The following is an 11250-nucleotide window of genomic DNA, read 5'->3' on the forward strand; positions in this document are numbered from 1 at the left end:
TGATGGTAGTTATTAGTGCTTTTCAGATTCTCTGAAAGATTTTTCAAGAAAATATGTACATTTACATTATAATCTGTGGTTCTTATCTTAAATTTACATTTTAAATAGATAAAATATGGGTGATAATTTTTTATCAAAACAGACCAGATGGTGTTGGATTTGTCTCTTCCCATTAGACAGACAGACAGACAGACAGACAGACAGACAGACAGACAGACAGACAGACAGATAGATAGATAGATAGATAGATAGATAGATAGATAGATAGATAGATAGATAGATAGATAGATAGATAGATAGATAGATAGATAGATAGAAATCCTTAGATACTGATTAGGCAAAGAAATAATTTTTAAAAATCTACAAGTATAAAAATATTAAAAAGTTTAAAAGATTTTTATAAGCTGAACGTTTTAAAGTTTGAACTGTGTTTGTAGCTGGAAGTAGTTAGGCGACAAACACATATGGAAAACGGAAGTCATAATAATAATGACATTAATACTAATAAATAATAATAGTAATAATAATAATACAAGACATTAGGATATCATTGCTGTGTATGCTCCAGCATTACATAGCGTAGATAAATGATAAAAAGACAGACAGACAGACAGACTTGATAGATAGATAGATAGATAGATAGATAGATAGATAGATAGATAGATAGATAGATAGATAGATAGATAGATAGATAGATAGATAGATAGATAGATAGATAGATAGATGCTGTTCTAGCATGAACACAATCTAAAAGTGGGCAATTCCCATTTAAAACTCAAAGGTAAAGCGGTAGGAAAAAAGAACAAAGTGTTTGTTTTGTTTTACATATATATTTGATTTTCCTAGTATAATGTATATAAGGCTACAAACCTTCAAATATATCTTATGTATAACAATTTGTCGTAAATACACACATTTGTCATGCATAATGACCAATTTCTTGACAGTAAAGCGTCACCATCTAGTGTTTCTAGGCAACTGCTGGAAACAACCCGCCAAGGACAGCTAATCGAGCGCAGTTTGCGCAACATCGACTTGTCTGGCATCTTTATTTATTAGCTTTGCCTGCTCTCCACCTGACTCAGTCCCAGCGGTGTCTCTAGCTTGAGCTAAAAGTTAGCTTCACTAATGACTTCTAACAGTACTCTGACTCAGTGACGTTTAATCTGTGCTAGTGAAGCGTAACTTTTGCAGGCAATGGGCCTAACGCAGAGCTCGTTTTTGTCGGACGGCGGAACAAATAGTGGCTATCATGTCCATGGGGTACGTCGTATTGTGGTGCAACACACAGTAGCTACGACTGGGATTACATCTAAGTTACTCATTTCACCTTTCCGACTTGTAAAATGTGCTCGCTACGAACCGATATCCATTAGGAAACGTGTTGCCGGTTTGTAATAGTGAATTTCGGGTTATACTTCAAGTGTAATAACTCTGTAAAACCTGCTCAGTTTTCTGGTGTCCGCCCATGATGAGGTGGCATTTGGCACTGATCCAGTATGTTCACTTTTACCAGAGGCTGGTGAAAGTGTTTAGTTCTCGCTGCAGAAACTATCACCAATAAAAATCAGTTGTAAAGTTACAAATGAACCCAACCACATGAGAGGAAGAAACACCTGCTCTAACTTATGATAACTCGCAATGAGTAGCCTCAGATTACTGCACTATCTGAATTTGACAGGCGAGGGCGACTATTCATGTCTAAGAACCTTAATCTGAAATGTTAAATTTTAGCAATATTATTATAATAATTTATTGATTTATTTGTTTGGTTTCTTTTGTGAAATTTCAGGTTCAAAATGACTCACCGGCTCGGAAGGCTGGCCTGGAGCCCTTCTTCGATTTTATTCTCTCCATAGGAAATACTCGACTTGTGAGTTTGCACCGTGTGTTTTTCAGTTTTTACATATAATTTGCATAGTGTAAATTAGCTCATTTTAGACTACACTATTTTATTTGCTTTGATATCAATTAAGATCTTTTAAAAATTGATTCTTGTCATGTGTTGCTTTACTGCAAACTCAAAATGACATCTCATTTCGCCGCTGGATATAACTGTAAATTTCAAACCCTAATTATAGTCGGGTGAGAAAAAGTGACATCATTCTGTTGCATGGAATTTAGTTTGCCGACTCTGTGCTATCCCAACTGCAATACTCAATATTTCTGTTTTTGCAGAATAAAGAAAGTGACTTGCTGAAAGATCTTCTGAAGGCCAACATGGAAAAAGCGGTCAAACTTGAGGTGTACAACTCTAAAACCCAGCGGGTGAGGGAGCTGGAAGTAATTCCCAGTAACATGTGGGGTGGTCAGGGTCTGCTGGGTGCTAGTGTCCGCTTCTGCAGCTTTGAAGGAGCCAATGAGAACGTGTGGCATGTCTTGGTAGGTTATAGTCTATCTTTCTTTGTTCAAGTGGTATCTGTGAAATAAAAAATGGACACAGCCATGTCACCGGTTGGTAGTGGAGTCACTTAATCTGTCGGAAATCGTTGGCATCTAATTCTCATCCCTAAAGTCTAATGTTACAGAACATTTGTAAGTTATGTTTGTTCATTTCATACAGTTGTATGGAATAGAAGTGTTCTCTAAACATACTTTACCTTTTTTCAGGATGTGGAAAATAATTCTCCTGCAGCTTTGGCTGGCCTAGTTGCACACGATGACTACATTGTGGGAGCTGACCAGGTGTTGCAAGATGTAGGCTTTCTTGGTATATATATATATATATATATATATATATATATATATATATATATATATATATATATATATATAGTTTTGTTTTGTTGTTGTTGTTGTTGTTGTTTAGAGAAACTAAAGAAGGGTACTTCAGGGGTACAAGCACTAAAAACATTTTACTACACAATTTTTTCCAACCCCTGCAGTCAGAAGATTTCTTTTCCCTGATTGAAGCCAATGAGGGGAAACCTCTAAAGCTGCTGGTGTACAACACACAGACTGATCAATGCAGAGAGGTAGTAGTAACTCCTAATGGAGCATGGGGAGGAGAGGGAAGGTAGGAACTTATTTTGTTCAAATCAAAGTACATATTGATGTCAGTCTTTATTATTATTTAAATAATGTTATGTTCACATACCCTGAAATGTATTGTCTACATATGTCTTACATTATAGCTTAGGTTGTGGTATCGGCTATGGCTACTTGCACAGGATCCCAAGTCATCACACACAGTCTAACATCCAAAATACAAGTGTGCTCCACTCCTCGGTGACTGGCAGCAGTGAAGAGATGGTTGCAAGTGACCACACTAAAGTATATAATATCACATTTTTATTTTTCTATTTAGTAAAAGTTCCCTTTCTTAGGGATTATTGCTGAGTCCTAATCCCAATGTTTCTCTTCTCAGGTGCCCTCAGTGGCCGAGTGTAGCCCATCTAGCATCAGCAAAATAGATTTGAATCAATTTGAAAAAGCTGTGCAGAACCTGTGTGTAACCTCGCCCACACAACCGCCTGTGGACTTTGGTAAGCAGTTCTTTTTTTATGAAGCTTCATCTATTTTCATTGTCTAATGTAGGTTATGACAGTATATGTTATCATTCAAAATATTTGCCATGTTTTCCATGTATATTGCAGATCTTTCCAACATACTCGAAACGAAGAGTCCACACTTGTCAGACATCTTTACCAATGACATGAGCCAGAGCTCTTTATCTGCAAATTATGGAGATGACTCTGGTGATCAGTGTAGCTTGGGTAAGTATGTCTACACCCTCTACAAGCAGTTGCATTGTGCAGCTAAACATAGCAGTTACATGTTTTCAGTGCCATTCAGCTTGGAAAGAAAACATTCAAATTCCAACTATTGTCGGAAAGCCTCAAAGTTCTGGGTCCATTTAATCACTTAGCTGCTGCTTTATTTTCTATTCCTACAGAATAAAATGCTCTAATAACATGTGTAAAAGATTCTTACAACACAGCAATTAAAACAACAATGGAGGATTAATAAATAAGCTGGTGGGGCATAACAGAATGACATAAATGACATAGTTTAATTATGTACCAATCTCTAAACGTTTTTGATAGTTTATAATTAAGTTGAGTCATATCACACACTTGCTTTATTTTTTCAGCATATTGATGACCTCCTTCACTTCCGTAGACACCTGTTTGGACTTCATTGTTTCAGGGTGGTTCATGCTGCACTTCACACCCATTTTTTGGTTTTGTTTTGTTTTTCAGATAACTCCTCTCTTGACCAGAAACCTTCATCTCCAGAGAAGCAAGAGAATTCAGACGTCCTGGAAGCTGTGCAGGAGCATGCGATAGACCCAATCACTATTACTTCTCAGAGCAGCGATGCAACCCATGACCTGGTTGGCCCAGAAGTCAACACAGAGAACCTGTGTGACACTAAGCCCTGTATGGAGGAAGAGATGACAGAACCTGCTATGACCAACAAATAAGAGGATTGCAGTAGTAGATAATACGTTTCTTGCAGGTAGTCCTCGAGTTGAATTGTACAAAAGAAGCTATGGCGCACACCACGATGAAGAATTGTGTACATTGCGCTTGTAAGTTGCATCACTGGAACTATTTTTAATTTAGGAGTTTTATTTATATGCAGGTGCCATTGCTGCATGCTGGGTTGCACAGTTAAAAAATATAGTACTGTATGTTGACTGGACAACTGGTCAGACAGTTAAAACTGTTGAATGTATTTTAGCATTTAGGTACATGTAAGCCTCAACTGCTGTTAAAAGTCATTTTAGTTTGCACTAAAAAGCCAAAGGTGAATGTTGGTTTTGTTGCTCTTACCGTTACCTGCTATATAGTATAAACCACTCTTGATTGTATGGAAAAGAGAGTTTGAGTTGATCCATCATGTGGTTTTATGTTTGTAGTTTGGAATTGAATGTTTCTGTTTTTCCATGGGTTGAGTCTGAGAAGAGTACATATAAAAAGATCTCAGGCTATTACCATGTAAGCCTTTTTGCCTTATGGCTTAAATCCCTCTGTCTTTGGTATAGGTTTGACTTTTGATTGATGTAAATGAGTCTGCAATGTGTGGTGCAGCTCTCTGATTGAGTTCCGTGTTTATATACATTTTAATTGTCTTATTTTTCTGATTTTTATGGATGGATGAAAATAATAACATAATAATAATAATAATAATAATAATAATAATGAAGGATCGCAGGTTTGTGTATTTTATTCACTGACAAAAGGGACATACCAATATACAGAGGAGTGCTTCATGCTTTGCAGCAGCAGGTGTCAGCAAACACCTCATATAGATTTCAGCTGGAAAAGCTCCAGTTTTCTGCCACTGCAGCATCAAAATGTATTTATTTTTTATTATTTATTTGGTCTCCCTTCAACTTTAATTAAACATTAATGTCTTTCCCACCCATTGACCTAAGGCATTCTTCATACAATCCAACACTGTAAATTTAGCACCTGATAAAGGTATTGTGTTTGACCAAATAAAGTATATGGGAGCTGCTACTTTTGGCAGCCCTCTTGACTTTCATCAGAAGAAAATGATAAGTGATAGAAAGTTATAGTTCATTAGCTCATTATGCAGACACCTACAAAATGTTATATTTTTTATTGCATTTCAATCACATCCCTGGTGGGGATCCTTATGTTCTCATACACAGGCTGTGTGCAACCTCCACACACGGCATTCGGGAAGTAAGATGAGAAGGAAATGGATTTGTCGTTATTCAGATGGCGACTGGGGTTTTAGTTTGGAAGCCTTTCTCAGATACACCTGTGTTTGTTAAATGAGATGATGTTTTAAAATAAGCAACAGCTCGGGAGCTTTGGCTTGGCCTCCACTCTGACACAAACACATATTGAATACATGGTACTCGGATCAAGGCTGTGTATTTTTTTGGTTAAATTAACGTCTCCATGTTAGTTTTGCCTCCATGTTAGTTTTGCCACATGAAGAAAGCTATTTTGAAGAAGCAGCCTGAGGCAAAAGCCAGCAGCTGCATGCCAGGAGGAGCCAAGGGATGACGTGTGAAGGGGGCCACCTCTTGAGAAACATGCCTTGCCTTCATTTTCTGTCTTTTCGGAGGCCATTGCAAAGACACTGATGCAGCCAAACCCACTTGTCATCTTAGCTTTTTCTCATCCCCTGAGAGGCTAAGCTCAGAGGCACCAACATAGTGCCCGTTGCCTCAGCCCGTTGTTGCAGCATGACAAACTGTAAAGTACAATAAGTGTAGAGAAAGTGAGAGGGGGTTGTATTGGTTTGAGTACATGTAAACAGCCATTTGTCTCTTCAAATGTGTGGATAAAAGTCAGTATCACACTCGCAGACTTCATTTTTCATTTTTGCCACCTTCACATCATAATTGCAGATGCAGCCTATATTTGGAAGTGTGGAGTGATGCTTTATTTGCATAGAACCAACATGCAGCATTGGGCACCGTGTGCACGCCACAGTTATAATGATCTGCCTATACGTTTTCATTAAGCTGAATTGAATTACAGTTCAACGCATGCTGTAGCCCTTTGGAATAGAAAGCTTCAGTCCACAAATAGAAAAATGTGCAGCCACAGCCTTCAGTGCGTAACCTGTATCTGTGATGTTTATTGTTATTTAACATATAGTAAAACATTTAACCTGCTGTTGGTACCAGATGAAAATCACTAATGTCAGTATGACTCATTCACCAGAGACCAAACATAGATGTACTAAATTTCATGGCAATTCATAGTTGTTGAGATCCCTAAGCATGAAGGTAGTGGACTGAATAACAAACACTGCCACCCCTGGAGTGATGCTGCGAGCGACAGTCCTAGAATTTTTAGCCATGCCCCTGCTGTATCTATAATCTTGAATTGCAAAAAATAAAATCTTTTAGTCTTCTACAATTTGTGCTGCTTTCCTGGTGACAACAAATAAGGCAAATAGGATGCAGCAGCCCATAGAGAGGTTAACTGTGGGTGTCCTGCTTTATTTCCAATACTAATTGCCATTCAGCAGGGGTGAGGAGCTGGCTACACAACGCAGTAAACATTGTTCTGCTGTCAGGATGACCCTGTTGATGTAAGGTCTGCACCTATCTGCTACTGTGTCCCTCTCTCTCTCATCCTGAAAAAAAGGACATCGATCTTATGTGTGCTCTCTTTCTGTTTCTGCCTTATGAACACAGACGGCATAGAATTTGTCTTAGAAAATGCTATTTGTTTCTTTTAACATTGTCCAGTTTCAATTATTGTCACTGCATTACCTTTACAGGGCTGACTTTTAACTCCCAATTTTATCACTTTTTTGTCTCCTTTGTCTGACTGATCCAGAAGCCCTTTTGTTCCATTGAGAAGCAGCAGAAAAGGCAGCGGGGATGAAGGGTCAGCTCAGCCTCATAACAATGGTTATGAGTGCATGAAGAAATATGACTCACATAGTTCCCTGCTGTTTTCCTATGTCTGTGTCATATTTGCTGTGACATCCCCACCATTACACAGGCTTTCTTTGAACCTGATAGGGAGCTGCCTCTTGCAATTAACATCATTTACCAGTTAGCCTTTGGCCCACAGGGAAGGTAAAAAAATGCTGTATAGCTGTAGCTATTCATTCAAAGGCCCATAGAGGTAAGGTCACTGTTAGGTATTGTTGTGACACGGTGAAATTGGCTTTATTTTTATCAAAATGCTAAATGAGGATTTTCAATATAAGGGTCTGTGAACAGTGGATGGCATATGATGCACGTACTGTAATGCTCCATAACGCAAAAATGTGATTTGTGATTGTGGTCTAAACAAAAAATTGTATTTGATTTGATGCGGGTTGTATGCAGTTTCCAAATAATTTCAGTGCTACAGACGAATTATTATGCTTTCATATTTGCAACTCTATCAGATTGCAGCTCCTTCAGTCAGCTTTGGCTCAGAAAGCTGTTCATGAACAGATGACTGCCTGAGTTTGATAACAGCGTGTGTCACTCAGCTTCTGTCTCTGTCGAGCCAGAAAATCTCTGATGAATGTGATAGCCTGGAGAGTTGTGTTTGTGCAGGGTGGCACCACCAAAATGGTGGAAGGGAATGAACTGTGTCAGCTTTTCAAAGCAAAATGGAGGTAACATCTCATGGTGCAGGGAGAAGGGGGATTAGAGGCAATGGTGCTACAGAGAGATACAATGTATAAAAAATTATCCACTAGAGCTGCTGCACTAGGTAGAGGGAAAAGGGATGAGCAAAAATATATATATATTTTTATATCAAATAAATACTGGTACAACAAATTCTCTCTATGGTCAGAAAAAACATATAACTCGTGAAACATTACTAGCAGATATTTTTTTATGCAGATAATACTACTGTGTGTTGATTGTAAACAGACAACTTCAGTGCAAATACACAATTGTGGATAACTAATAATCTAATTCCAAGACAATTGATTTTCTGGTGTCTTACAGTAATTCAGCCATAGAGGAACCAAAGCAGATTTTATGTTTTTATCCAATCTAGTTTTACATTACTAATATTGAAGTATCTTTAGGCAAGTGATGTCTAAGTCTATGTTAGTGCTGACAGAGCTGGGTTTTCACTGCTGTGCCTCAGTGTGGTATCTTGACAAAACCTGAGCCCCCAGATATGGTGTGTAATAAGTGTAATAATATTTAGACAGAAAAGGGAGGGGTGAAAATTAAGAGGACACACACATAAGAGAGACAAGTCCCCATTTTGAAAGAAACCCAGTGGAAAATGATAAGTGTGTGGGGGGGGTCGGTATTCATCCTGCATGTGTATTGAAGTGAACATGTGCTGTTATCACGTTTGGCCAGAGCCACTTTCTCTAAGAACAGCTGAGCTGCAGAAACCCTCAGCTGTGCTAAGGGTGCTGTGCATTTCTCCTGGTGTGTGAAAGCTTCAGCTTCTCCTGCTCCTCTTCTTAAATAGTCTGCCTTCTGTCAAGCGCCTTCCAATTGATCTTTCATCCATGTTAGCACTGCACCCTTAAATGTGACATCAAATCAGGGGCTATTTGTTATGCAAGTCATTAAAATGCTATTAGAGCTTATGCAAATGGATATCAGTTGATGGCATTAACCGTCTGTCACAGTTATGGTGTTTCGGCTTCAAATAGTAGGCAGACAGTGTATTTTAGCCTTCCTGAGTCCAGGGGAGAAAGCAGAGTGTCTGTGTTTTAGTACAAAGCCAACACACAAAATGGCGACTTTATTTACCAAGCCAGTGACAAAAAGAAAGCGACAGGTGGGTCAGAGCCGAGTTCTCCACCTGTGTCTGCAATTACTGTGATAAATAGAGATCAGAACACTCAGGTGACTTAGAGAGGCCTGGTTGATCCCTTATCTGGTAGTGAGTCATGAGTGGTTTCTACTGTCAACACCAGTTCATCAGACGTAAGAGCTGGAGGGGGCATTGTGTACATGCATGCATCTGCATGTGTGTGGGAGGCTTTTAAAGCTGATGGCAAGTCTCCACTTTGGACATCCTGTGTCCTCTGACAATGTGACTGTGGCCCCTTTGGGTCTCCAGCTCTGACTGTGGACACGTGTCACACAAACATGTAAATGAGGACACAAAAAAAGATTTAGATGTTAATTGTTCCTCAGTCCTTTCTGTTCCCAGCATGCAGCTCACCTCAATGCTCCATCACACATTGAAGGTAATAATATAAATAAAGATGATGTAAAGATTGTCTTTGTATTAATCGAATCATAATCTGATAATCAAATTAACCTGCACTATCAGGAGGGACTCTTAAGCCTATATGAAACCTCAAAACTTGAAAATAGCAGTTTGTTATCTATGTGTAATTCCAGTAAGTATGTAATTTGTTAAACACTGGGTCTCCAGCAGCTCCATGTTTGTGTTTAAATAGCCTGCATTGTTGCATCTGTTGGTCTCTGTCCCTATGACAACTAGAAATGAAAGTGACATACATAATTACAGGGTGCTGCAAAACAATTCATTAAGTTGTCTTTTTTAACTTTACATGCACCTCCCCTAACGATTTTCTTTTCACGAAATGCTCAGATTGGTTTAGCATTTTTTAGGGACAAGACTTACCAGGCACAACAATCCCTAAATACTAGCACTGTGAGAATGGTTCAGAGGAGATTACAGCATAGGCATTTCTGGTGTGTAGGATTAAAGCTTGCGTTTCTTGGTAGAAATGATGTCGCTCACCGCATAGGCGTGACTACAGCAGTGTGCCCTGAAGTTACCCAGCTGGCAGCTGCTGATTCTCCTCTTCATTCCATTTCCTGAGCCCTAGATGCCCATCAATGACACTCAAGGCAGCATGCAATTCCAGTAAGAGATGTGAAAAGAAAATCTGTGCTCGTGTTAACAGCTTACTTAATATAACCCCCTGTAGTTAGAGAGCTGTTCTGTAGTATGTTTATATCTCTGTCAGACACCATCTGTAACGTTTAAATTCAGACAGTGCAGTGCATCCACATCCACAAAGGTGTGAAGAGTATTTCATTGTTCTGGATTTGGATTAGCACAAATCAGCTTTCCTCTGCCTGCCATGGAAGCTGGGGTAATATAACAGAAGACTCTCCTCCTCTTCCCTAAGATATAACACTCCTCTTCTATTTTCTATCCTCTTTGTACAAATGTGCTCCTTCTAAACATACACTGCTGTGGAGAGGTGCTGTCAAAGGCATCTGTGACCCAGACTCATTGAACAGCCTGGCAGCAGTGCAGAAATATTCCAATCTGAAGGTTATTTGAGTGAGGCTCACCATTCTGACTTGTTAGAGAAGGCAAATTATTTCTACTTGAGTGACGAGTTTAGCAGAATTCATATTCATAGTAATATCGTGTCTGAAGGTCTGGGCAGAGCATGGCAGAGTCCCTGTAGCTTAGCAGGGAAGGACACGTTTTGTAGGGGTAATGAGATCCCTTTACCTCTAAAACGAATTAATTAACAAGTTCATTTGAACTCTGCAAGATTTAAAACACATGAAATATGCTGTGTTAACAGTGAAGCAGCATGTTCTTATTTATGTCTTAAAGATGCTTATTTAGTGGAAAAAAATACACGTAAAATTCACTTTCAATGTCTTTCAATTTCAGTCTCACAAATAGAGCCTGTTAGCTGTGTTTATTGCCTGGCAACAGGAGGAAACAGCTACAGGTTTTGTCTGAAGGTAACAAGTCTATTAACCAGCACTGCTAAAGCTCACACGTTGTTCCCTGATTGGTAAATTGTGGGGTATTACTCTCCATTTTTGCTCAAATGACCCCCACAATAGGCAGCTTCATCTAGTGCTAGCATAAGTCTGGAAATCAATCC

General features: G+C 38.9%; 1 protein-coding gene across 2 annotated transcripts; it reads left to right on the forward strand.

Annotated features, from left to right (window-relative positions):
* Positions 1 to 1045: 1045 nt before the first annotated feature.
* Positions 1046 to 5148, forward strand: LOC137104947 (Golgi reassembly-stacking protein 2-like). Of its 2 annotated transcripts, none has more exons than XM_067486847.1 (9): positions 1046 to 1263; positions 1793 to 1873; positions 2179 to 2382; positions 2611 to 2685; positions 2886 to 3016; positions 3135 to 3273; positions 3368 to 3485; positions 3597 to 3716; positions 4203 to 5148. In XM_067486847.1, the coding sequence occupies exons 1-9, from the start codon at positions 1198 to 1200 to the stop codon at positions 4424 to 4426; spliced, it is 1158 nt and encodes a 385-aa protein (XP_067342948.1). In that variant the 5' UTR covers positions 1046 to 1197; the 3' UTR covers positions 4427 to 5148. The 2 variants fall into 2 exon arrangements, with proteins under 2 accessions (XP_067342948.1, XP_067342947.1); XM_067486846.1 differs by having other exon boundaries at positions 1047 to 1263; positions 2611 to 2697.
* Positions 5149 to 11250: the final 6102 nt, after the last annotated feature.

This window comes from Channa argus, chromosome 19, assembly GCF_033026475.1.
Source record: "Channa argus isolate prfri chromosome 19, Channa argus male v1.0, whole genome shotgun sequence".
Classification (NCBI taxonomy): Eukaryota; Metazoa; Chordata; class Actinopteri; order Anabantiformes; family Channidae; genus Channa; species Channa argus.

What these genes read in the sequence shown, in the direction of transcription:
- LOC137104947 (XM_067486846.1), top strand. Translation starts at nt 1,198, where the DNA reads ATGGGCCTAACGCAGAGCTCGTTTTTGTCGGACGGCGGAACAAATAGT. An exon ending in AGAACGTGTGGCATGTCTTG is followed by an intron (nt 2,383 to 2,610) that starts GTAGGTTATAGT and finishes ACCTTTTTTCAG; the next exon opens with GATGTGGAAAATAATTCTCC. An exon ending in TTGCAAGTGACCACACTAAA is followed by an intron (nt 3,274 to 3,367) that starts GTATATAATATC and finishes TTCTCTTCTCAG; the next exon opens with GTGCCCTCAGTGGCCGAGTG.